This window comes from Vulpes lagopus, chromosome 4 (assembly GCF_018345385.1).
Source record: "Vulpes lagopus strain Blue_001 chromosome 4, ASM1834538v1, whole genome shotgun sequence".
NCBI classification, from domain to species: domain Eukaryota; kingdom Metazoa; phylum Chordata; class Mammalia; order Carnivora; family Canidae; genus Vulpes; species Vulpes lagopus.
The window spans coordinates 47379181-47406875 of NC_054827.1; the positions used below are offsets into that span (position 1 = coordinate 47379181).

The 27695-nt window shown below is 50.3% G+C and overlaps 1 protein-coding gene across 3 annotated transcripts; it reads right to left on the reverse strand.

The window, feature by feature from the left end:
* WDR91 (WD repeat domain 91) lies at positions 1 to 27695 on the reverse strand. 3 transcript variants are annotated; one of them, XM_041753564.1, is made up of 15 exons: positions 27543 to 27695; positions 25841 to 26020; positions 25066 to 25126; positions 23369 to 23451; positions 22348 to 22478; positions 21124 to 21289; positions 12773 to 12928; positions 11070 to 11263; positions 10207 to 10357; positions 8838 to 8932; positions 8508 to 8682; positions 6549 to 6657; positions 5634 to 5746; positions 4199 to 4396; positions 1 to 1591 (listed from the first exon to the last, which is right to left on the reverse strand). In XM_041753564.1, exons 1-15 carry the CDS (start codon positions 27663 to 27665, stop codon positions 1427 to 1429), a joined length of 2100 nt encoding a protein of 699 aa, XP_041609498.1. In that variant the 5' UTR covers positions 27666 to 27695; the 3' UTR covers positions 1 to 1426. The 3 variants fall into 3 exon arrangements, with proteins under 3 accessions (XP_041609498.1, XP_041609496.1, XP_041609495.1); XM_041753562.1 differs by having other exon boundaries at positions 8514 to 8682; positions 25066 to 25273; XM_041753561.1 differs by having other exon boundaries at positions 25066 to 25273.

Here is a 27695-nt window from a genome sequence, read left to right on the forward strand (position 1 = left end):
TTTTCAAGGGTTCTTTGTTTCTCTGTGATCCTTAGACATCTCGGTAGCTGCGGAGACCATATTGAGAAGAGAGAAGGGGTAAGAAGAGAAACTGAAACAAAACTTTGAGGCTAAACAGTGAATTCTGTCACACAAATGAAACACGTGACGACGGCTCCTTAAATGCCCTACTGAATCACTAGGGGAGATACTTTGCTGTTTCACTGCGGAAGACAGGGAAAACTGTGAATGGAGACGTCTTGGTTTTCCTCACTTGAAGAGAGGGTTACCAAGGCAGAAACAAGTAAAAATGTGCAAGGAGTTACTTACCAGCCTCTGGTGTTCTCTTATAGCTGAGAACTGAGCTGGGCCACCTCAATTACCTACTTTTCCTCCCAGATCCCAGCGGACGGGAGCCGAGGCCTGAGGACTGACTTCATGATTTTCCACAAGTAGGTAACTGGGAGCACCCCCACTCCAGACATGCACCACCAGAACTGGGCTGGAGCCCAGAGGCCTGACGACTGCCCAAGTGTCTGGGCACCAAGGCCATCTCTGTCCCACGTCTGCAGCCGGAGAGCCCCACCTCAGATGGCCAAGCAAGCTTGGCCCCCTGGCCCCAGTCCTCTCGCCAACCATCAGCACACGGCACTGGTGGCCAGCTCCGGTCCGCCTCAAGGATGTGAAGGTGACAGAGAGGAACCCCAGTGGCAGAGGGAGGAGACACCCACGTGGAGCAGGCAGGACCAGAGCCTCAGACCCTAACCTCATCCCAAGAAGCTCTAGCAATGCAGGGAAGAAAAGAACGCTATGGCCTCCCTGACTGGAGCCCAAAGAAACAGCGACAGCACAACCATCAGCTCGCCAGCAGAGTGAGACGGGCCATCTTAGCTCTACGGCAAAGCAACAAGCAAACCTGCCACACTGCTCAGCCCCACAGCTGGCACAGCTGGCACGGAAGGCCTAGGCTCAAAGCCGACCGGATGCCTCTGGCAACACCTGCCTCTTCAAGGGCAAAGGGTGAAGGGAGACGCTCTGTTGCACACACATGTTCCAGAAAGACATACCAGCTGACCGTGAGAGCATTCTTTTTTTAAAAAAAGATGAAAAATGAGCAAATATATACACAATCCCTGTCAGCCCGTCCTGGCCCAACAGGGCAGCCATCACACTGCATCTCTTGCTTCCTGAACTTTCCTCCCCGCCGCCTGGAGCATGCCTCTTGCACTACCCAGCATGCTGGTCTCTAGGACACACGTGCCACCACCCCATGTGGATCCCATGTGCTCACTGCAGCCCGGCAGTGCCCGATTCCCAGGACAATCTTTCCCTGAGGAGTCCCCACACTGGCCAGGGGTGGGAAGCAGAGTGCCCTGTCTTCCTGTCCTGTTTCTCCACTCCCCTCAGGATAATACTGCTTCCATGGTGTCCCTCAGGGTGGGTCCCCTCAGAGTTTATGAGCCAGGAGGGTGGTCAGCTTGATCTTGCCATCCATGGAGGCAGTGAGGCACGTCCCGCAGTCCATGGCCGTGCTCCAAGCCACTGTGACCACAGGGGCTCGGTGGCCGCCCAGGCTCACGCAGCTCTCCAGAACCTTCTCATCCCCGCCCAGCTGCAAGACAGGAGAGAGGAGGTGTCACAAACACGGCCACTATAGTTACTCCTTTGTCTTAGGTGGAAAACCATATCACACACCTGAAAAGACTAGAGAATTTCCTCTGCCACCTTTAACTCGCTGTGGCCGGTGCCTTCTGCACCGACCCCGACCTACACCCAGTTCTTTCCCTACATGGCTCCCTGCTCCCCAGCATTAGATCGGGTTTCTGCTGGTTGGTTTCCCATTTGCTTCCCCCAGGAGTGCAAGCTGCAGGTCATCCACCGCGGGACCCAGCACAGCGGCGCCCAGGAAGGCCCTGAGGACCCCGGAGGAGCCCGGCCTCTCTCCCACTAGCACCAGCCACCAGGACTCAGCCCACAGCATGAGGAGTAGGAAGGTATCAAGGAAGGGAGGGATCCCTGGGTGGCGCAGCGGTTTGGCGCCTGCCTTTGGCCCAGGGCGCGATCCTGGAGACCCAGGATTGAATCCCACATCGGGCTCCCGGTGCATGGAGCCTGCTTCTCCCTCTGCCTGTGTCTCTGCCTCTCTCTCTCTCTGTGACTATCATAAATAAATAAAAATTAAAAAAAAAAAAAAAAAAAAAAAAGGAAGGGGAAGCCAGGAGCATGCATAATGACCAATCCAGCTACAGACAACACCCATGAATAAGAACCGGAAGTCGTTGGCCTTTGTAATTTAAAAATCATAGCTTGTTTAAAGTCTGTAAAAATAGGATCAAAAATTCATTATATTCCTTAAGTAAGTAGACCCCGTATCTAGCATTTCAAAAATTATACAGAGGGAAATCCTGCAACCTACCAACTGGTCACAGAGCAAGTCTGACTGCAAATCATCAGCCCACAGTAGCCACCCTGGCTCAAGCAGAATTCCAGAACCTTCTCATCCCTACCCAGCCGCAAGAGAACAGGAGGCATTCCAGACAAATGACAAAGGCTAACGGGAACAAATGACAAAGGCTGACTGGGACAAAACACAAGTAACAAAGGCTCATGATTAAAAATACACAAACATCCATACAACACACATAAAACCATACACAAAGTACAGCATAACTGAAACTCAGTTTCTAGCCAATAAAATCCAGGTAGGCTTGCAAACCAAAAGCTTTGTACAGCATCTTCTAACAGCAATTACAAGATATTACAGAGCTAATTTTAAGAAGGCAAGAGCCACTCAACGCATCATCTGTGGAAAAGAGGAGCCTCACTGATGGTAAACCCAGATTACCTGGGGCCGTGCTCTGGATCAATGGTCTAGACAGCTCCTGATGCCACCTCCTCTGCACTCCCCTCCGCCTCCCCCAACTCCAGTGCTCTCACTTGCCTCTGTCCCTGTGGGGCCCCAAGGCCTGCCTCACTCTCAGTCCTCCCAACAACTCCTCCTCCACCTCCTTCGAAGGCCTCACATTCACAGACCACCGCCCACCCCCACCGCCCTGCAGGGGTCTCCCCTCAGCACTCAGCCCCTGCCCAGCTTCCTGGGCTCAGTACCCTGCCCTGTCTAGGATGTGGGTGTTTTAAGCGTGAGCCCCACAAGAGCAGGATCACACGGTCTCCCCTGCGTCCACCCACAGAGCTTAGGCCAATGCCTGCACACAACTGCCATCCACAGCATGTGCTGTCCACAGACAAATGACCCATGGCAATGGGGGCGTGGAGAGCCCCCAACCAGAGAACACTATACCTGTGGCTCTGTACCTACACACTGAACACTACCAGTAGGCAGAGTTACCACTGAGGCTAAGAACAGGTTGGCATGGTTACCAAACACATATGCCGAGGGGCGCCTGGGCAGCTCAGCCGGTGAAGCATCTGCCTTCAGCTCAGGTCATGATCCCAGGGTCCTGGGATGGAGCCCCGAGCTGGACTTCCTGCTCAGCATGAAATCTGCTTCTCCCTCCCCCACTGCTCATCACCCTCTCTTGCTCTCAAATAAAATCTTAAAAAAAAAACAACAACAAACATATGCTTAGACTACAACTCAAATCCTCCTCACTGGTCTGTTTGACAATACCAATAAAACAGAAGAGGTTTATAATTTCAGACAACTGTACCAGAAAAGTACACGAATCAGAGCTTGGATGTGAGAATTAAAGCAAGCACATCAACTGAGGGACAAAACCAAAGTGGACAACTGACATCATGGTGTGATAAACCACAGCCCCGAATTTCGCCTTGGCCATGGACTGGAATGTCCGTAACCCACGGCACCTCCGATAAACTAATATATCTATACCAGATGAGTCACAAAGCAGACCACCTCCCCATGTGCGGCGTGCTCCCCGCCCCAACCCAACACACTTCCCAATGCCTCTCCCTACTTTTTCACACTTTCTCTAACAGGTATTATTCCCAAGGAACAAAAGCAGAAAAGGGCCAGAATCTTGTCAAAGGACAGCAGATGGACAAGCAAAGAAAAGGACGAGCATGCCATGCCACATCCCCATCCTGAGCAGGGGGGGCCAGCCCCCTGCCAGGCCTGTAGCCAGGGGGCCCCAGGTGCTATCCATCCTGGGTCAGGGGCTTCCCTGCACTCAGCTGGGCCCAGACCTCCAGGGAGGAAGCCCCCTGCCCACCATGACAACCCCACTCACCCCCATACCTTGTAGATGACGCCCCCTGTGGCCGAACACGTCAGCATGTAATTTCCCTCCGAGTCAAAGGCGAAGAGTCGGCCCCGGGGCACTTGAACCTGCTTGTAGCCACTGTAGCCAGACAGCACAAAGGGGCCTGTGGCGTCGGCAGGGAGGCCGTACTCAGACACCTTCAGGCCACTCTTGTGGATGTTCCACTGGATGAACTGCAACCACAAAACACAACCTGAACGCTCTTTCAGCGGGGCTGGCCATGGCTCTCCAGGGCCAGGCCTGGGCGGGGGAAGGACGGATTCCAGGGTAGAGGGGGTGGGTCTACAGGCCACAAGGAAAGCTAGTGGGACGACTCCCCAGTCTGTCTTTCCCTAACACAAGTTAAACAATTTTCTAGAGAAGAACATCTTAGAAAGAGTCCGCAACTTCACAGCAGAGCCTGAACTTTCTCTTTGGCCTGACTCCCGGAGAAGAAGCGGGAAGGCAACTACCCATGTTTGGATTCCCATCGCTCAAGCAGGGGGAATGCTCCAAGGGATTGTTAACTGTTGTTGTTGTTGTTTCTAGGGTTAGAACCCAAGTGGATTTTTCTGACTTAGAAGCAAAGAGAGGATAAATTCCAAATATCCTCCCCCTGTCTCAGCAGTGTAATCCACTGAACACGAGCAGTATAGTTACAAACTGGCTTCATGTACTGTAGTGTACATAATCCTTTCGTCTACACCATGGACCGGCTGCCTGTGTGACAACCTCTTAACTGAGAATCCTACTCAAATAGGAAGTCAAGCTTTAATTTAAAAATTCTTTCCCATAGTTTTCAAAAGAAGAATTCACTTTGTAATTACAGTTTTCAATGAATAATACAGGTACATGGTGTAAAATCCAAAGTACAGGGGGGTATACGGGAAAAACAAGTCTTCCTCCCACCTCGGCCTGCCTGCCTCCCAACCGCAGCTTCCTTTCCAGAAATCCTAACGTGTCCTTCCAGAAAGAACACATAAGGGGGCACTTACCTTCACTTTTTATCTCCTGACTTCCTTTTTACGTTTCTTGACTCCTCCCTGGCCTATACACACTGTCTCGAGGAAGCATATCTACACATCACACTGTGACCACCCTCACAACCTGGGCCCTAATCTGGACCCCACTGATCCACCTAGAGTGGGAAGAGTCACTTCTGCTACAACAATGAGGAAGGCTGGGTTCTCCCCTTTTCTGATTGCCAATTCCCACTACACTTGTTCAAACCTCACCAGTGATTGGTTACTATCACTACCCCTAACATACTGATGACACGCTAAGGCAGAGAGGGGCCCGAGGTCACGGAGCTAGTAAAGGGCACGGCCAGGATTAATCTCAGCTCCTCGTGCCATTCTGGTGCTCTCTGGAATCTCAGATCCCTGAGCCAGAGGAAGAGGAGTTTCCGATCAAAATCCTGCTCCCACCTACCTTCCCATCCTCACCGATGCTGTACACAGTATTCTCATCGTAACTGAACTCCACAGAGTAGACCTCCCCGCAGTGGGCCTTCCAGCTCATGGCGCACTCATGCTGCTGCATATCTGAGGCAAGGAGAGAACACTAAGAACCCCATCCAGACCCTGGGGAGGGATCCACCCACAACAGGAAGCACCTCTTGCCCTATGCCCAAAGGCAGGAACGGTTGTGGGGCCAAGGGCCTCCTGGGACCTACAGCTATCACAGAGCTGACCCTTGCCCGAAAGGTCTTTCAGTTTGCTCATTCTCTCCTCCAGTGTATTCATCATCGATTTAACATATCTAAAATGAAGCTTTCTTCCCTGGGTTGAAAATGAGGTTCAGGAATCCCCAGGGGAGCCTGAGCTCATCTGGGCAGCCCGCAAGTCTAGGGAGACAAACAAATCCTTCCCAAGCAGCCTCTGTAAGGTCCCCCCAGGGCACCTGGGGGGTCTGCTAGACACGGTCCCTAGTTCCCTCCCAGACTCTGCTTCTCCTGGGGGCAGGCCTGCATAGGGCTCCTGAGACAGTGTGCCGGATAACTCAGAAGCACACTGTTCTGATGCTTTTACCAGGAGAACGAACTAGCCACACCAGGCAGACAGCACGGCATTACTCATGTGTCCTCCTGGATCTCACGCAGGACTCGGATCAAACAGCTCCAGACTCAAGGACTGCTAAGCCCCACCACACTGACCACGTGCAAGGTGAACGATCACAGAGGTCTTGAAAGGAGCAGGCTTGGACCAAAGTTAAGCTCTACTTCGAGCATCCCAAATTGGGACTTCTGCAGTAGCTTCTAGTCTAGTCTTGCATTTTTGTGCAAGACTCCTTCTGTGGGACACTGAAGGAGGGGGCCAGACCTCCACGAGCATGCCTGCTGCGTACCAAATAGCCGGATGACACCATCAGCCGCCCCTGTGACCAGCAGGTTTCCGTTGTGATTGAAGGCCGTGCAGTTGATGGCAATGGGCTCTGGGTCCAGGGAGAACTGGAGCTAGCGAAAAAATAAATAAAAACCAACTAAATCTCAAACTGTAAGAGAACCACCACCCAATATTCAAGACAAGTTCTGTCTGCAAAGGGAAGGGACTAAGATTGAGGAGAGCGCACAAGAGCATGAAAAGCACTGGAAGGTACTACTTTCAAAATCCAACGGTACAAAGTTGCTTGTGTTACAGCTTCTCATTATAACTGCACACCTTTGACTGCAACACTCCTTTGTATATACTCGTATCTCATCAAAACTTTAAAGATCACAAGTAAACATGAAACTATTATATAAGTGCCTTTGAGGAAAAGAGAAAGATTAAGAAGGATCTAACTAACCTGGGCTGTACAAGGGAAAACACCTGAGAGGTGGAGGACAAAGGTGTGCCAGATGGGGTGGGGATGAGAAGTCTCCAGGGAGAGGACAGCACTCAGGGAAGCAGGGAAGACCTGCAGCCGCAGGACACACCACGAGGCAGGGGTAGTGGGGGGCAGATCTTGTAGGGCCCACAGTGGTGTGGTTGGGAAATCCAGAAGGACAGGGAGCAGTGTGACATGCCAAGAGCCTGCCACTCCCTCCAGCGGGTCGGGGAGGTCCCCCCGGAGGTCCCCCCAGCAGGAGGTCATTCGGTGTCCAGAGAGGGGCACTAGAGAGCCAGTCGAAGGCAGGTTCCTGCAAGTGCAGAGCAGTGGGCGGAATGGAAACATCTTGCAGGTGGAGCTGAAGAGGTCTGCTCAGGGACTCTGCAGGGTAAGGGAGAAGGCTGGCTCCAGAAAGACACCCAGTTTCTCGGTGGGGCACATTTGCCAAGACGAGGAACCCTCGGGAGGAAAAGAGACGCGGCAGGGCACGGTGGTTGCGAATTCCGGTGTGGCGCCGATCCCTGTGCCCCGGGGACACCCCGAGGTGGGAATGCACACCATCTCTAGAGGCGGATGTGGGGAGGTGCCAACTGAATGCTTGTGCCACAGCCTGGCTGTAGGATGGGCACCCTTCGTGCTATCCAGTGACCTCAGGAAGCTGTTGTTCAAGGCAAGAGCCACGCCATGTTTGCATGCCCAGACTGATTTTAATAAGAAACACTGCTGCCTTTTACATGTGTGAGCTCACACATCATCCCTCTTTCTCGGGGCTTAGGGTCCCAGCAGCAAGCTCCTGCTACGGCAGGTGGGTAGTCCTTGGCTCCTGAGGAAGGCGGGCCACATGGCTCATAAGCCAGCTTCTATGTGGCTTCTATGTGGCTGTCAATTCTCAAGAACATACACATGTCCGCATCAGTTCCAGCTGCTGCTGGCATTTCCACACAATACTAGGTTAACGGGGAGTCAGAAAGAGACTCCACTTGTCTCCAAAAAAAAAAATGAGCCACTGGATTGCATAATACCAAGTGAAAGAAGCCAATCTGACCATGCTATGAGATTCCAACTATGTGAAATGATGGAAAAAGCAAAGCTATGGAGATGGTATAAAGCTTGGCAGTGGCCAAGGCCTAAGGAGGTAAATGGGAGATCTCTGTACCCTCCTCCCAATTTTGATGTGAACCAGAACTCCTCCAATAAACTTTTTTAGAGCCTTTCAATATAAACGAAATGAAATTTAAAAATGCTAAAGACACCACAAGGGCCCTCTGATGGGCTATGTGTGACATCTAAGCTCGGGGCACAGGTCTCAATCTGCCCAACTGGCGTGTTACTACTTTCCCAACACTTCAACTTTGAACCTGCCTCACCAGTTGGAATCTGAGGAGCCCAGAGCAAGGAGAGGATGAGGCTCGGGAGAAGTCAAGGATGCGAATGCACAGCTACCCCAGGAGTGTGACCCCGCATGGACCCATGGGGAGACCCACAGGGCAGAACCTGCACCTGCTGCTTCATGGTTTTCGTGTCCCACAGTAGCAGCTTGCCAGGAACCTGATTAGTACCCTTGCTGCCGATATCCAGAGCAGAGAAGTCCATCTGGGAAGCAAGGCTCGGGGCTGCGGCCGAACAGACGAAAGAGGCGCCACTGGGGCTGCACGCAAGCGACAGGATTCTGCAATACACGTGGGGCTGGGTCAGCACTCTGCTTGACCCTCAGGCTTCGGCTCTGAGGGGGGCCACCCCCAGCCCCCAGGGGTCGGGGCCGAAGGCCCAGCAAGACCCAGGCCCCGCGGAGCATGGCGAGTGTGGGCAGTGGCGACTGCTCACCTAGGCATGTCATCGTTGATGTTGATCTCGCAGAGATTCTTCTTGGCTTCCGTGTCGTAGAGACGCACCGTCCCCACACCGCTGCCCAACAAGAGCTGGAACGAGAAGGGGCGGGAGATGCGAGGAAGAGCATGGGGCTCAGGCCCATCAGGGAGGACCGTGGGGGCGGGGCAGGCCCACTCCTGTGAGGTGAGGACAGCACCGCAGCCTGCAGCCTCTGCAGGCCTCCAACACACTCGGGAAATCTGGCTAAAATGGACCTCATTTAAAAGTTACAGTGAAGACATCACAGGTGACCTTGCACAGAAGCAAAACTTCAAAAGGAATCTATGGACTAGGAGAGAGGTATCCCCGGAGATACACCTGGAAATGTGCCGGCTGATTAAATGAGGCCCTCGACCTTCCCTCCATTTCTGCCAGTTTTAAATCCTGGCTGTTCCCGTCCTCCCTTCTCGCTCACCATCTAGCCGCCTATATTCTGACCTCAAATTAACCCTGGCAGGCTAATACTTGTACAGAGTAAGCTCGGAGATCCTAGTACCATAGGGTAATTCCTGCAGGTTATCAAAAACTTTTTAAAAACCAACGAGGTTTGCCTCTTGGGCTGCCTGGTATGATGTCCTTGAAATAGAATATAATGAAAGAAAACTCGGGCAGCCCGGGTGGCTTGGCGGTTTAGCGCCACCTTCAGCCTAGGGTGTGATCCTGGAGACCTGGGATCGAGTCCCATGCCCATGCTGGGCTCCCTGCATGGGGCCTGCTTCTCCCTCTGCCTTGTCTTTGCCTCTCTCTCTCTCATGAGTAAATAAATAAAATCTTAAAAAAAAAAAAAAAAAAAACCTCTATAAATCAAGTTTACCTCATTAACTACAAATTCTTTCTCAAGTAGTAAAGTCCAGGAGGAAAGAGAACACTGTATTAATGGCACTTAGAGGACCCAAGGGGCCCCCATAGGCCACCAGCCCCACCAGCTTCTCCGGGAGCCTGCCACACAGGGATGGGTCTGGGCAGGAGCAGGGGCAGCTGAGAACACGGGTGGCGGGCTGTTAGAAACTGGAGAGATGACAGGAGCTGACAGAACAGGAGGCAAGCCGGTGTCTCCCCCAGGCAGAGCACCCCACCGCCAGACAGGAGTGTTTTCCAGGTCCCACTACCATCTGATTTCAATTCCTGTTAACCCAATAACCACCACCCCTGCCCCCCAAACACAATCCTGCAGAGACAGTCTGGGTGCATGTGGCCCCCCACCCCCAGTTAGAGAAAAGGGAGGGTTTGGTTTGGCTGCCTCAGGTCAGCCTGTGCTGCCAGATGCTGGGGGACGGCCTTGGGAGCTCCCCACTCAGACGGCAGCAAGATGGGTGTCACTCACCAGCCTGTCTCGCTTGGTGGCCCACTCTAGAGACAGGAGCGGCGACTTGGAAATGGAGGACGCTTTGGTCTGCATGATGGGGTTGAAAGACCACACTTTGATGACCCCATCCACGTCTAAGCTGGCGACCCTCCTGCCCGAGCAGTCCACTCTAAGACAGAAGAGAGAAGGAGGCTCTTACCATCCTTGCCTGAGCCCACCATCCTCTCCAGCTAGCACCCAGAGGATTGCTTTGCTGACTCCTCAACGATTTCTCAAACTGCCTACACTCCAAGGATGGGTGAAAACTATTTCTAGAAGCATTCATCCATTCACTTGTCCGAGAACTACTTACAGGGGACCTATTGTGTGCTGAGCCCTATGGTAATAAGCAACAGGGACAGAGCAGCAAGCAAGGTGCACCAGCCCCATTCCTGGGCCCCTGATGCCTCCTGCGCCACAGCTCCAAACGATCTGCACCAGGAGAGGGAGCCCAACCACTCTCTGAAAACCACACTCCATGAGGGTTCCTCATAAAGGTCATGCTTTTCCCACATGTGGCTAGAAGCTTGTACACGATAAATATTTAGCTACAAGTAAAGCAACATAAAGTAAATTAAAATTAAGTCTTAGGGAGTTCAAATAAAAGGTAACTTGTTCCTAAAACTCAGAAACCCACAGTTGTAAAGGACAGAGAGGTTACCTGGGCCAAGAGCAGCTATCCAGCCCTCCTCTGATGCTAGAGGGATGGCTGTGGTCCAGCAGGGACCATCCCACCAGGTGTGCGTCCTGCCTGCCACACCTTCACATGCACAGCCTGATAAGCCAGGCTTCCTGGGGAGCGTGTTCCCTGCCCAGGCCTCCCCCCACAGACCCGAGCCCACCTGCAGTGCATGATGGAGGAGTGGTGTTCCCCGTATTCCTCCTGCCCCAGCACAATGAATGGCTGCTCAGGGCGGACCCCTCCGCCCTCGGGACCTGCTGCAGAAGCCCGCGTCAGCGTCTCCAGCGCCTCCACGTGGAGCTCTGGGAAGAGCTCAGCCTCTGGGCCACTAGCCTCGGGCTTCTTCTCTGCACTCTGTGACAAGCCAAGCGGGGACAAGTCAGTTGGCTTGGGTCCAGCCTTTCACATCCGGGGACCCGCTACAGGACAGCTAGGATGCCAGGCCACAGCATGCTATGGGAGGCCCTCGGGGGGTACAGGGTCTAGAAGGAAGCACCCGGTTTGTCGGAGAGGCAGGTTCCTGCTCTGCCAGTGGCCTGTCTCTAGAGACCTTCCCCGTCTCACAGGCCCTGCTAAGGGAGTAGTGGGCCATGGGCATCCTCTCCCTATCACAGCTGACATGACTCAGGACAGGCCAACAATAAAAATCAGTGAGCACCTAGTAAGTGCCAGGTTGTACCTGGGTGAATAGGTATTTGCGACTACGTTTGTTTCCCTCATTTAATCCTGCCCCAAACCTTCTGAGGTCCTACTACTAACCCAATTTTATAACTATGGAAACTAAGTCTGAAAGCAGAAAGTTAAATAACTTGCCCAAGGTCAAGAGCTGGCAAGGGGTAGATTTGGATGGGAAGCCAGGTCAGTCAGAGGTAAGCCTAGCCCCCAGCCAGCATCTCACCATACCAACGAGCACGTCCACCTGGGAAGGGGTTGCCAAGAGACTGGGGCAACCAGCGAGACAGAACGATAGAGACCCCAGGAGAGCAGAGCCAGAACAAGGCCGGCACCAGAGGGTACCCCCCACACCCTGCCGCTTGGTGAGAACACAGCCGCCCTGGTCTCTGCCTCCCTAGTGCACTGAATGTTGACCACCATGGCTACTACCCATTCACCCAGATATAACCCAGGCCAGGGGGCATCAGCCAGGGCGACCTCCACCACCCCGTATGGCTCCCAAGGCTCTTCTAAGTGCTCTCAGGGTCACAGAAAGCACAGTTCTACAGCAAAAGAAATGTAACAGAGGGAGAGACCTCCAAGCTCAGACAGGTGCCCTCTGGGAGTGGCTGGGGGCAGGCATTTCCCTAATCCTACTGTCAGAAGAGGGCAATTCAAGATCAGAACCTTAAGGCCTATGCCATCAAACTACAACCAGCACAGGGCTGGTAACTGGCAGCAGTGCTTCCGAAAGAGGCGACGTAGCCCCAAGTAGGGGATAAATGACCAACAAGATGGCAAAGCCAGTAAATCCTTTGGGTGCTTCCCTTCAATCCTGAGTACGTGACAGAAAGAGAAGCAGCTTTACTGCCAGGAAGAGTAGACCCCGACCCATTTTTCACTGGTGATGTGAGTCCCAGGGCTCAGCGAGGCAAGGGCTAGGGCCACAGCCCAGCCTTGCATGTCAGGGCAGCATCTCCAGCAGGGGATGCAGGACAAAGGGGTCCTGGGAAAGAGCAAGGCTAGGTGATCTGGGTTAAAGCAGGGGAAACGGGGCTCTCCTGCCAAGCCTCCCAGAATCTGACACGCTAATATTATCATGCAGAAATAAGGAGGTAAGAGCAGGCGCTGTACCAACCCCACCTATTTCCACAGCAGCCACACAGCTGTCCTTGCAGGCACCCGCACAATGTCAAGACTGAGCCATACCTGCAAAGTCATAGAGAAAAGCTCCTTTCTCTCTTTGCCGTGATCCTGCAGACGCCGCTGCCGGTGCTGTGACCAGCTGGACTCCCCAGAGGCCAACCCACTGAAGAGGCTCTTCCCGTCCTTGGGCCCACATGCTGCATCCTTTCCCTTGGCAGGCTAGAGGGTGAGATATGGGGTTGTAAAAAGTCACTTCCTGCCTGAGCCCACATCATGACACCTCTGCTGGGGGTGGGGGGGAATGGGGGGGTGGAGGAAGCGGAAGCCGGGGGGGGGGGGGCAGCTTCCTTACCCTACGGTTCCCTGGGTAAGGTTCATGCCCAGCTGTGTAGAGAGGTAGTCAGAACATTACCATCTCAGCCTAGGGGCAAAGTCAAGAAGGGACCTAAGCAGTCTGGACCCCCTCCTTTCTGTTGTCCACTCCCCTGTTTTAAGAGGCAGGTCACCAGCACTCCTCAGCCGGCCCTATCCCTCACCTACAGGCAGACACATATACCTCCTTTATCTAGCTAGGACAATTAACTCCAGGTAAGGAGGAGGAGACCAGCACTTACCAAGCATGACTGGGGGGGGTGGGGGGTCAGGCCCTAGGCTAGGTGTCAGAAACATCTACGACCAACTATATATTTGGGCAATATAAAAAAAGGTTTATGCAACATACAATCACCTCTCTGGAGGCAAAAGGAACACAATACCCTCTCCTATTTTGGGACAAGTGTATGACTAAGCCAACTAAGGTTAACAAGTACTGAGGTATTTGTCTTTTTTTTTTTTTTTTTCCAAGATTTTATGTATTTGAGACAGAGAGAGCGAGCAAGCAAGCAAGCAAACATGAGTGGAGGGCAGAGGGAGAAACAGGCTCCCTGGGGAGCAAGGACCCAATGTGGGGCTCAATCCCAAGACCCTGTGATCATGACTTGGGCCAAAAGCAGATGCTTAACTGTCAGAGCCACCCAGGCACCCCAAAACTGAAGTATTTGGAAATGGTTACTAGGCAACCAGAAATCATTAACAGAAACTGCCGGAAACTCAAGGACCTTTGAGCAAGATACAATGGGCAGGAAAGAAATTGGCATCTTCTGGCCCCTTTTCATGACAAGAGTGATAAAGTAGGCCAAGGTTACAGCAGATGAATTAATAAAATCCCCACCCCACTCCCATGGAGAAAAGATTCTTAATCTAGAGCCATTTTTTAAAAATTTTAAAGATTTATTTATTCATGAGAGAGCGAGCAAGCAGGAGGTAGGGCAGAGAGAGAGAGAGAGAGAGAGAGAGAGAGAGAACCCCAAGCAGATTCCCTACTGGGCACAGAGCCCAACTCAGGGCTCAATCCCGTGACCCCAAGATCATGACCTGAGCCAAAACCAAGAGTCGGACACTCAACTGACTGAGCCACCCTGGCACCACCAGAGCCTTTTGAAAAGGAGAGGTCACCTCATCCTTAGCAGATTATCTCACTGGGCTGTTTCCAACCTTATTCCCACAGACTGTGATGGCCAACACTGCTCCCCTCTCCCCACCTTATTTTACACTCTTAGCAAAGGAATACATATGCCAACAGCCACTCAGGTCTGAGGCCAATCTCTTGGCAAGTCATCAGCATGTAAGACGTAAATCAAGAGAATAAACTCAACCAAAGTCTGCTCGCTTTCTACTTCTACTTATTATTTTTTATGTTAACGCAAAACAACTTAAAATGATTAACAGATTCCTTTGGACCCTGAAACCATGGGATGAGTTCAAAAGGAAATTTTAAAGGACTCTTGAGTTCACATAGAGCCTAACTAGCTGACCTTCAGGGTTATTTGTTTTTCTGAGGTGCTCTCCAGGGTATCGACTTATGCTTGTATCAGAGGTTTCTTCTAGGCAAAGTATTTGATGCTCCACATTCTGGCTTATCTTGGGAGAAGTAGGATTCCTGGCCAAGATAACCTTAGAAAGAAAACCAACAACAATAACAGCACCAAAATATATTACTCATTGAATGCTGACCACATGCAAGGCACCAAGCTAAGAACTTTACAAATGTGCCCTTAAAATAAAGATGAGGACATTATTTTACTAGGAAGAACTGAGGCTTAGGTCAAGTTACTGCTCCCATAGGGACCACTGGACAGAAGTCGAATTCCCACCCAAATCTGACAGCAAACTCCACGCTCTGAGAAACCTCATAAAAGCAGTAGCATGAAAAGAACAAAGAGAAGAAAGTGACAGTGAATAGAAAAGATAAGAAGAAATGTCAGGTTCCCAGAGCTAAATCACATAACAAGGACAAGGCCCTTCTCACAGCACTTCTGGCCATTTTTGAGAAGTAAGTAACCCATGGTTCATGGAACACTGAAGAGGTTCCACAGTTTTAGAAAGTGGAAAAAGACTTCTCTTACTTACCCAGAAGAGGTGGTCAAGATATACAAGGAAGTCCTGAAACCATGGCATACCTCACATGATCCCCACGGAGGTAGTGCTCACTCCCTGGGTTGCAATCCCAGAGTGCCAGCCCTGATTATATGAATCTATGGATTCCTCCCCATATCTCTGATCACGGGGGCAAATCAGACTAAAGACTTCCACAAGGGTAGCTATACTCGTATCAGACAAAATAGACTTTAAGCCAAAGACTGCAATAAGAAACAAAGTCATTAGGTGATGATGAAGGGGTCCATCCAATAAGAGGATATGACACTTGTAAGTATTTATGCACCCAGACATAGGAGCACCCAAATACACACAGCAAATACCAAGGAGAAATAGGCAGCAATGCCATAATAGTTAGGGACTGCAATACCCCACTTTCAACAATAAAGAGACCATCCAGACAGAAAATCAAGGAACTACTGCACTTGAACTACACTTCAGACTAGATGGACCTAAAGGACAAATACAAAACACTCCATCCAAAAGCAGCAGCATACACATTCTGCTTAAGCACGTGGAACATTTCCAGGATAGATCATATGTTAGGCCACAAAACAAGTCTTAATAAATTTGGTAAGACTGAAATCATATCAAGCATCACAATTATACCAAACTACAAATCAATTAAAAGAAGAAAATTTAAACATTCACAAATATGTGGAGGTTAAATAACATGTTTCTGAACAACCAATGGATCAAAGCAGAAATCAAAAAAGAGTACCAAAAAATACCTTGAGACAAATGAAAACGTAAATACAACACACCAAAACTCATGAGATGCAGCAGGTGCAGTTCTAAGAGGAATATTCATAGCAATAAATGCCTGCATCAAGAAACAAAAAAGAGCTCACATGAACAACCTCCTCAAGGAACTAGAAAAACAAATGAAGCCCAAAGTTAGAAAAAATGGAAATAACAAGGACCAGAATGAAAATTAATGAAATAGAGACTAAAGAGACAATATAAATGACCACTAGGATTAACATCCAGTTTTTAAAAAAATGAAACAGACAAACCTTAACCAGCAGAGGACTCAAAAAAAAAAAAAAAAAAAAAAAAAGGAAAGGAAAGGAAAGAATTCCAAAAAATCTCTTCAAAAGCCCTCACATTCTAATAAAAAAAGACAAAAAAACAAACAAACAAAACGGTGGTAGAGGCCATGTTTTCTGATTAAACATGGCCATGGCAACTCTACAACCAGCTACATACATAGTTGGGGAAGAAAGAAGATCACTTCCTGGGTTGACAGTTATTTTCCAAAATAATAATCCAGACAAGTGAGAAAGTCTCAAAAAGCCTGGACCAACTATTATGCAGTTGTGACAGATTTATCAGCATGACCCAGAAATTTTTACTCTGGACCCTTGAGAAGAAAAGGGAAAAGAACCCACATGATATTGCATTCACACCCTGGAAGTACGTAGACCACAGGGGATCCAGCCTGGAGCCAGCCCTAGGTGGGGAATGCTACAGAGGGCAGACAGGTGCTCTGTGGCATTCTAATTCTCCTGCTCACTGCTACACTTAAGACATGGTGTGTTTTCTATACCTATGGAAGAGAGAGGCTTGGGATGGACTTCCAATTCCTCTGACACAAAACTCCCCTGTAGCACTTTCCTAGACAGGACAGTAAATACGACACAAAAAAGTACAAAGGCAGGTGGTTCCCTCCAAGTCAAGATGAGAAGGAAGTTGTCCAGTAGGTGGTCAGGTAAGGGCTGGACCATCCTCCAAAAGGAAAATTCAAACAGTGTTAAAAGAAGGCACCACAATGAACTGAAAAACTGTCTTTATAATGACAGGGTAGTTTATGCCAAGAGAGCTAGGGACCTACACGTGACCTCATCAGATCCACTTTCAGAGAGCTTCTCCTTCAACTGCATCTCATTATTTACTAAAGAATGGTGAACAACAAAACAATAATGTGCTAAAAACTGGTGAATGCAGCACTTCACAGAACACTTTTTTTTTTTTTTCACAGAACACTTTAATAAATAGGTTAAGGTAAACGTGTGTCTAGCTACAACTGTACATAACCTAAATAAATGTTTACTGTGATAATACTGGTAATTTACAGTTTTGAAAGCAAACCTCATAAAAGTCTTAACTACCAGATTCATAAAACATTCCAAGTGGTCCAAATTATATTCTTTACCAGGCGGTCATCCAAAAGAGGCAGGAAACAAGTCCCAGTAATCTGGTCTCACCTGAAGTAATACAAAGCTACCCAGAGGACAGGCCCTCATCACATGTAAAATTATAGAACAAAAGGCATGGAAGAGGGCTCCCATTTCCTCTGTCCCATTAAAATCCATGGAAACAGCCCCAAGGGCAGCTGTTCTTACCACTGATGTCTCAGTAGCTATGAAGTAATTTGATACTAATAAGAGTTACAAATGCAGAAGTTTGCTTTCTTTACAGCCAATTAGAGGTTATCTCTATAATACCTGGCAGCCCCATAGCTTCCTGAGTGGGAGTGGAAGGAGTGGCATTATAAGGCTGGAGGGAAAGACCCAGAAAAAGTGGAGGCTGGGTGAGCCAGCAGTGCAGGTGCCCTCAGGCACTACTGTAACAGAGATCCTAGAAGAGCTCAGGAGCTGTGGTCTTCGAGTTACTTCCATTTGTTTCTTAAATTTTGCCTCCAGATGTCTATAAAGCCCAGAGTATACATCACCATATATTGTGCCATGTACAATGCCATGAACGTTTCAGTAGTAATGACCAGGTTACAATGATCCATCACAAGTGGGCAAGATGCTCATGTGATTGAAATGTCCAATGCTATACATAAATCAGATTTAAAACAGGAAGGCCTGATTATTTTATTTATTGCTAATGTAATAGCAATAATGTAATGTAATAAACCTTATGTTTTTTTTGTTTGCTTACTCATTAAAAATAAAGAGAGGGGCAGCCCCGGTGGCTCAGCGGTTTAGCGCCACCTTCAGCCCAGGGCCTGGTCCTAGAGACCCGGGATCGAGTTCCACGTTGGGCTCCCTCAGTCTGTGTCTCTGTCTCTGTCTCTGTCTCTCTCTCTCTCTCTGAGCCACCTGGACTGCCCAATAAATAAAATCTTTAAAAAACAAATAAAGAAAGAGAGGGGCACCTGGGTGGCTCAGTGGTCAAGCATCTGCCTTTGGCTCAGGGTGTGACCCCAGGGTCCTGGGATTGAGTCCTATATCAGGCTCCCTGCAGGCAGCCTGCTTCTCCCTCAGCCTATGTCTCTGCCTCTCTCTGTGTGTGTCTCTCATGAATAAATAAATAAAATCTTAAAATAAAATGAGAAAGAGAGCTCCATTGAGTCAAAAGTGAAAAAAAGACTTTGTGCTTCATACGTGCTAACAAAGCAAGGTGGCTCATTAAAAAGCAAATGTCATTTTCTACTAAGTTAAAAGCAATGTATCAAAAAAATAAAAAATAAATTAAAAAATAAAAGCAATGTATCATTAAAGTCATAAGAAGCAATCATACAACTAACTGCATTTGATATTAGTAAGAGAGCACTCAAATTTTAATACACTCAAATTTGGTGTATTAATTATAACAGAAGAATTAAAAACTTAGAATGTCCCCCAGAGGAGGGAGGCAGGATGGTGAGAGGTCTAGAAGGTCATGTCATACAGGAAAACACTGGAGAGAAGAGGGAAGAATGAACAGAGTGCTCATCATGGCAAGATAGGAAGTGTCCAAGTAGCTTAAAGGGCAAAGCTACGATCAACAAGTAAAACTTTTAGAGGTTTCTACAAATAGCTAAGAGGCAACTATCCCCATATTAACAAGTAGTGAGCTCCACATCACAGGAAGCAATCAATCAGAGGACGTGCTCCTCTACCCAACAGGAGGGGGGGGGGGCAGATAACCTTTAAGCTTCCTGTAACTCTGAAATGCTCTGATTTTCCTCAACCTCAAATATACTAGTTATTTTCAGAATTGAAGTATCAAGGCTGAGTCTAATTAACAAATTAATAAAACCACAAGTGACCTAAACATTGGATTTTTCAGATGGCAGATATCTATCACCCCCATTCGTGAAATGGAAAGAGAGCTACCTTTGCTCTGTTAACATACCTCACGGTGACCCAAGTTCTGTTGGAACAGATTTTAGAGGCAATTGCTTACTGCGAATTACATTCTAACCCTCATCCCATGAACATGAACTGCACAGAAAATTTCCAATCCCATGCGAATCTCACTATGTAACACTTAGTTCCTGGACACATAAAGAACAAAGCTACAGGCTTAACCCCAAAGAACCCATCTCGTGTTTTCTTTAAGTCAATGAAATTGAATTTCAGAATTTCCTGCATTTTTTTTTCAAGAGACTTAGCACCCCAAACATCAACTATTACACTTATAAAATATTCAACTGTGACAGAGATCTGCAATGCAAACAATATAACTTATTCAGCCACATTCCACAGAGCTGGAATTCGAATTTTCAGGTTCGGGATTCAGAAAAACTGCCATGGCAATCACCAGGTTTGGTTTGGGACTGTCCTGGGACCTCATGAATGCCAGGGGACAGTCGTACTGCATTGCTGGCACCTCGGGTTTCAGAGCTGAGTCGAGGACTCCAGTAGGCCAGTACCTTCCCAAATGCGACCAGCACTGCTACCACGTACTGGGTGTGTACAGTCTGTCAGGCATGCGTATACCAAGGGCTCTTACAGCAGTTCAGGAACTTCTCCTGAGCAATAAATGTTAGTATCATCCCAAGTAAATTGGGGTGACTTTAAAGCAATCTGAGCAAGGATGATAAACAAGGACCTGGGGCTGAAAGTACACGGCCTGACTCCGAAGCCTGCACTCTTCACTCCCCAGCGTCCTGCTCAGCACCTGCACTTCAACAGCAAAATAGCACGGGCTGTGCTAAAAGCCCTGCCACCCCTTGGGCAGCCCCCCGCTTCCCTGCGGCAGGGAGCAGCCCCAAACTTCTGCATCACTTGCAGCTCTTCTCAGGCCAAGGGTCGTAAGAGAGGAGGGCAGCGATTATGATGACTTACTTTATCTGTAGCTCGTAAAAACACATTAAAAGAGAAAGGATCCCTGACCAAGCAGCAACGTGTAACTGTGGGCCTGTTAAACTTTCACTCTGGAAAGTGAAAGTGCCACACTGCTGTGGGCAACGCTGACCATCTCTGCCAGGAAAACCACTCAGTGGGACCCATGGCCGTTTTGGACATGACCTGGCATAAAAGAAATTCTCTTACGAGCTTCCATAAAAGTGAAGAACAGCCAAAGTCCTTTGAGGAATCAGTGAATACCAACTTGTACAAGCAACACATTGATTTAGAAGTCACTCTAATTTACTCCTCCTCTACACACTGCTTTAGATCACCAGACATTCAAACTTCCACAGTGGCCTGAATTCACCCTCCAGCCACCAACTCCCCATCACAAGCTCTCACGAGTTCACAGGAATTTAATGAGAAAAAGGGAAGAGATTCAAAGCTCACTTCTCCCTGCCAGGCACCCGCTCCCCTGCAGGGGGTCACAGGCTTAAAGGCAGGACCCAGGAGTGCAGGCAATGTAGTGGCAAGGGGCCAAGTGAGAGGTCCCTCCAAGCTAGACGCAGTCTGAGACCCGGCTCCACCCCTGGCCAGCAGCACCCACCGGCCTACCATCTCAGGGTGCCCACGACACCTGCAGCGCTGGCCAGCAGGGTGGGCAAAGGCTGTGGGAAGTGGATTTCCTCCTCACTGCCTCCACTCTCTTAGCTTTTCCCTCCCCCTGCAGCACCATCACTTATGTGTGAGGGAAAGGCAGGGAGGAAGGAAGAAAGGGAGTGAGATGTGAACTTAGGATCTCATCAGGACACCAGAGAGAGCAGTCCTAAGGAGAGAACAAACGACACCTGGCTTGACTCCACGTAGGTTGAAAGTACAGTCGGATGTCAGGGGCCTCTTGGCAGGAGTTAAAAGGGCAGGCCTTGCGCTCACCTGACCGCTGAAGGGCTCCTTCTTGGCCGAGTTTAGAGCCTGGGACGCGCCCTGCGCAGGCGATAACCTTGAGGGGCTCTTCTTACTCTGAGGCAGCAGCGAGGACAGGAAACCCACTCGAGGCGACTGGGACAGGGACGTGTTCCGCTGGCTGCACACCATGGCCCTGGACAAGCAGACACACAAGGTCACGGGGCTGGAGGGGGACGTGAGGGAACCCAGAGCACGGGCCCCCTGGGCTCCGGGTCCAGGCCCCCACGTTGGGGCAAGCATTACCCCTGGCACTGTTTCTTCTACCACAGGGAGCATCTCTGCACCACGGTAAGGCCTGCGGCTCTCTGCCATCCAAGAGCCACTGGCCACACGTGCCGCTGAGCACCTGAAACGGGCTGGTCCAAAGCCAGGCGCGCCAGCGGCGTAAGACCCACACCGGAAGCCAAGCCTCAGCACAAAAATGGTCCCAAGATCTCAGGAATACTTGGTTTATAGTCATCACGGGCAGAAATGGTATTTTGGATACACTGTGCTCTAACAAATTCATCATAAAATTAACTGCACCTGTTTGTTTTTACTTAGTTTAAGCCAAGATTTTTTTAAGTTACGGGTCTGGCTTGCTTTTGATCCCCGCCCCCGCCCCGACCCCCACCATGCTAGCTCGGAAACCAGAGCTGTTTCACCTGGTAGCGCACGCGACCCCACCTAGGTCCAGACTCTGGCGGCCTGCCTTGGCATCCTGCCTCACCTGCCACTAGCTGCGGGGCCACTCTGTGCCTCGGTCTCTTCAACTGCTACCATCACTACCATCGGCTGGGGCCTCCGCTTTAACTGGCTGTGTTTTAAGGTGGCCTCTTTCACCAGTTGCCTACCTCTTTGGACCCTCAGGTAGGAGCACACTTCCACCAGACTGCATCCAACCTACTGGGTGCCAACCTTTTCATCCATGAGGCACCGCTCTCAACACAGACTGCCCAGGGCTTTACGAGGGCATCTGTGTTTATTACTTACTCAGATGCGCACATCTGGTCGTGCAGGGCCCCTCCTCCCTCGGGGCAGGTTCAGAGGCCCGGCACCTTGCTCAGAAAGCTTAGATGGGAACAGCAAGGGCCAAGGAGGCTCCCTGGCAATTCCATGTCAGCAGGGTCAGGGGAAGACGACGCGGAACAGATGAGAGGAGGGGCTGCCCTCACATGCCCCCCTCATGCCCTGAAGCCCGCACACACTCACAGTTCCGAGTCCCCCAGACGGTCCATGTTGGAGACGTAAGGAGGCAATTTGTGCTGGACCAAAGTCTCCTCCTCCTCTGGTTGCAGCTCCTCTTTCTTCAGGCGGTGGATTTCAGCTTGCAAGGCAAAGAGCTGGGGGGGGGCGGTGCGAATGAGATGGTGGCCTCACCTCATCTTCTCACCTTCCCTCTGCTAAGGAGGAGACACATCACCTCCAATACCCAACCTCACCGGCTCTAGGGGCTCCTGGGTCTGCGCCTTGGGGAGCCGGCCTCAGCCTCTGCTCCCCATGGAGTGGGTAAACAGGCCAGTGGCAGCTGTCCCTGGACTACAGTGAGGTGAGAGACCAACACAAATCCCACTTTTTTTCTTTTCCTCATTTGACTTGCTTCTTCCTGAATTCATTGAGGAAAAACAGCTCTACCCTGGTCCTCCACCCTATGGAATCGACAAAATCAGGCCCTGGGACTCTCATGGAAAATTATTTTTAAATAAAGTTCAGCATTTTTGACCTCATGCCTGAAAAAAAAATATATCCGCCCCCAAAATGCAAACAGCTTTTGATCTCCCTTTTTCCAAATATATGACCTGCAGTGGCCTCAATGTCAATGACAGAGACATGTAAAGGCAAATGTGGGTCCCCTGGCTCTATCATTTTCCCCAATTAGAGGGTCATGGAGCTGAGCAGAATAACAAAATTATATCTGGGTTGTAAGCAACAGAGATGTGGATATATTTGGAAAGGGACTGGGGTATGAAAGAGACCCAGGAAAGCACACAGTCTTCCTCCTCTCAAACTTTACTGCCATTACGGTGCTGTTCCTGCTAAACATGAAGCTGGCGTCTGGTTTTCAGAGACTGTGACAGCCCCCAAATCGCCAGTACTGACTTGCTGGTGACTCACTTGCATCTGAGATTAGTGCTTTCCTATTTTTAACCAGCCCTCCACCACCACTACCTAATGTCACATGTGAAAAGCGGAAGTTCTTCCCACCCAAGAAGCAAGAGTGTTCAGAACAAACCTTCTGGCGAAGAACTTCGTTTTCTTCTTGAACCTGGTTGGTCCTCTGGCATTCTGCATCAAAGTTCAGGATCACGGGAACTGGTGCACAAAGTTAAAGAAAAAGCCTGCCTGGGAAATGATTTAAAAGCCCTTCCCACACTCTTGACCCAGCAGCAAAACCCTTGAGCCTAAGTCATAGGGCACAGAGGACAGACTTCATCCTGCGGGCTCTCCACACCTGTAGGGAAGAGTCTCTCCCTTGGCGCTGGATCTGGCCTGACTTTCTCCGGACAGACTCATGGACACACGTGACAATCTGGCTGGTCAGCCCAGAGAGAGGATGTAAATCTAGACCTGAGCATTTTCTCCCCAACACCAGCAGCAAAGAGTTAGCACTCAGCGGGCTTTGCAGCCAACACAAACTGTAGCCAGGTCAGTGCAGACACTCAGGAGTGACACCAAGGGCCTGCCGGTCTACTATCTGGGCAGAAGGCTCAGTCTCCTGGCCTTCCCCTCTCCAGACTGCACCTCTCCCTAGCAAAGGTGTAGACTGAGCAGAGAGCTTCCAGCAGACTGGACAATCTCATACATGCTATGAATACCCACATCCTGGGTCAGGGAGTCAGCCTTTCCCCCTTAAACAGCTTCAGTCAGGCACAAATCAGGTAGGGCTCCAGTCCTAGGGAAGGGAACTGGGGCTCAAATGTGTGTGTGACCTAGTTTGCAGGGCACTATCTTGCACTGAAAAGACCTTCACTGACGTTTCCAATTTCCTTAGAGGGTCCATATGGTCAGTCATAACCACTACTGGCCTAAGCCCACTGCTAGTTTAGCCTGAAAGCCCTCAGGATAAAAAGCAGTGGAGGGGTGGGGAGGAGGGGCTTTTATACCTGGCCAGAGTGGAATTCCCACTCAGACCCACAACACAAAAGGAAAGGGCACCCTTCCTACCTCCACAGATGTCCCTCCCAGAGGCCAAATGGCCACCCGTGGTGGGGGGGGGCCTCTACAACACCCAATTTATCAGTGACTCACCAGGCAGATCCATTCAAACCCAATTCCCTTCTCTTCCTCTAGAATTCCAGCCTAAAGAACATAAGCCTTGGGGGATGTCCTGGGCCTCATGAATGCCGGCTTTCCATGACAAAATGGTCAACATGGTAGGCTACAAATTACGTACATTCTCCTTCTCTTAAATAGCCATACACATATTCTTAAAGCTGCTCCATTTTCTGGCAAGTTGAGGAACACTGAGGTCACTGTCAGAGTGACCCAAACGGTAACACAGGAAGGAAGCTGTGGCCCAAGAAATATTCTGACCTATCTAATCTCAAGAAAGCCAAGGAATAACCTGGGGTGGGGGACCGGGGAGGAGGGCACCGGGCATGCACAGAGAGGGTATTCTCAAGGCTGGCCAGCTGCAATGAGCAGCAGCCACCTCTCGACCCCCTGTACCTGCCCAGCACTACTTGAGGGCTCCAGGCAGAGCCAGGCGCTTGTACCCCACTGCTACTACCGTCCCGGCTCATGCATGTCAGCTATTACTTCGGCAGCGTCACAACAAAGATGTAGGATTTCCTGGCCAGCTGGCAAAAATAACCACAATCTGTCCAGCCCCCTCACAGAACACATGACAACGGTCCATGGGCATTTTGGAGAAGAAACAATCGCCTCAAGAGCAAGCGGCAGACTCAGCCCGGGCAGTGGAGAGGATATGCATGCATTGAAACAGTACGCTGAGGAAGTTGTGCAGGGACACAATGAACGTATCAGCCCACTGTCGAGAGAAGTAGGTTGCAAAGGTGGGGTTGGTGTCTGGGGATGGGAGGAAGGGCAGGACAAACCAATCCTTCCACTCAGCCTGGTTCTGGAGCTCTGTGGCCTGCTTTGCAAAGAACTCTTGAGCTTTGTCATTTCTGTTTGTCTGCCAAGATAAAGAGGAGGTAGCAAGGGGGGGGGGGGGGGGACAGACACAGAAGTCCAGAAGTAAGATTCTTCATTACTGCACAACAGAGAGCCTCTGGATGCCAGCCTGCCAGGTAAGAGGCCAAATATAATCTACAAATGCCATAAAGGACATCACTCTTTTCTCAAATTCCTTGTAATTTCCAAGAAGCTGGTTTAAACTGAAATCCTGAAGATAAATGCCATCCTAAAAATTCCTAGTTGATTTTCAAATAATCTAAGTGGCTTATTTGCCCAGGTCAGCTATAAGCTTTATTACTCAAACTAACCCAGCTACTTCTATTCGTTGAAACACCACCCAGGCTTATGTGCTTAAAACGAGAGGAAATAGGAATGAGGAAGACAAGTCAGATGATCTAGAGGTGAGAAGGAGGGGGAAAAGTAGGAAAACAGTCAAAAATAATTTGCACTGTGACTGTTCCACCCTTTCCCAGAGGAACATAGAGAGTCCTCCCTAGAAATTAAAAAGAAAATCTATTTTGGGGTCAAAGAACTCTCTCCAAGGAGTCTGTGAGCTAACAAGCACCTGGATGGTGTAGACGAGATAAAAGCGGAACAGACTGGTTTTCAGCTTGTTGATGGTGGGTCTATATATATCCTCCAAGCGGCTGAAGAGCCGCCGCTCCAGGTAGCTCCAATAATCCCGAAGCGCGGCCAAGTCATACATCTGCATTAACTGCTGCAGCTGGTCCACAATCTTGTCCACCTGGTGGAGAAAGATGGGATGGAGGAGGAGCTGGTGATGGACAAAAGGCAATGTTCCCATCATTTCGCAAAGCTCATACAGCCTTTTCCTCTTGCTGTGGCTTCTGAATGTTATTATTTTTTTAAGTTAGCAATCTAAAGCGTTCAAAACATAGGCATGTGGTAGTTAGAGTTATTTTCTGATGTTAGATCTGTGGTTCGACCCTTTAGCAAGCACGTAAATTTCCCATGTAAAAGCACAAAGCAGGAGACCTGAGTCTAGGTCTCAGACCTGTGTCTGGTTTACTCAACCAACTCGACAATGTCACTTTGATTCTCTGCTCTCAGGTGCCTACGATTTCAAAAAACAAAAGAAGAGAGAGACAATCTCTGTAGTCACCCCCCACACACAACTCCACCATTCCAGGAGTCCTAGATTCACAGACAGATGCACTGACTGATTCAAGTCATGGAAGCACCACCCCCGTCCTGGCAGCTGCTCAGATGTCAGCCAAAGAAGTCACCTCCATGTGAAAAAATCACACCAGAGTTACACAGTCTGGAGGAGAAGGTTTTAGATACCAATCCAACACCCCCATCGGAGGTGGGGGGGGCACGGAGGCTTGGACAGCTGAAAATACTTGCTTTTGCCTCTAAGTTCCACTAACTTTGGCAAGACAAGGACCCAGGTCCCCTAACTTGCCCAGGGCTCTTGGGCTACTAGCTCACTGCCTCTCTCACTTCACCCGCCAACACCAACCAAGAGTCAGCAAAAACACACAAGTCACACACATGTAAATTCCAAGAACTTCTAGGGCAGCCCGCGGGGCTCAGCGGTTTAGTGCCTGCCTTCCCCCCAGGCGGTGAGCCCGGGGTCCCAGGTTCGAGTACCACGTCGGGCTCCCTGCATGGAGCCTGCTTCTCCCTCTCTCTCTCTCTCTCTCTCTCTCTCTGTGTCTCTCATGAATAAATAAACAAAAAATTTTTTTAATTCCAGAAAATCATGTTTGAACAGGGGAAATACAAGGTTTTAAAATGTTCACCGGCTTCCCCAACTGAGGCGGCCAGTAAGTCACCTGCAAAGCCATTTTAAAACAAACACAAAAAGACATCTGAACCCAGCTAACATTTTGGGCTGCACAGCCCTTTGCCCCCAGGGCCATCGGAAGCCAACTTGGAGTATTTCTGTTGCCCAAACTCAACGGTCGACCCAACCGTAGCTCCTAAAACCTCCATCTCCATCCAGGCCAATTGGCCAGCACCTGCCTGGAGGCGGCAGCGTGCAGGACCGAGAGCTGGACCAGGAGTCAGGGCAGCTGGGCTCCAGCCTCGCGAGGCTGCGGGCTCGCCGGGCACCCTCTGGCAAGTCACGGCCCCTCGCGGGACCTCAGTCCGTCCTGCGTCCAGCGAGGGCCCCGGACGCGCGGCTGCCGACGGTCCCCCCGGCGCCGTGACAGCGCCGCTCCCGCCCCGGAGGGCAGTGCTGGGGGAGGGGGGCCCGCGCCCGGCTCCCTCGGGGCCGCCTCTGCCCGCGCCGCCCTCACCCGGAACCCTTTCTCCTTGTCCGCCTTGATCTCGGCGTCCAGCTGCCGCAGCGTGTGCGTGAAGCCGCGGAAGAGCAGGTACTCCCGGACCAGCTCGTCTGTGCGCTCCACCGCCTCCGCCATCGCTGCGCCGGCGCCCTGAGCGGCCGCGGC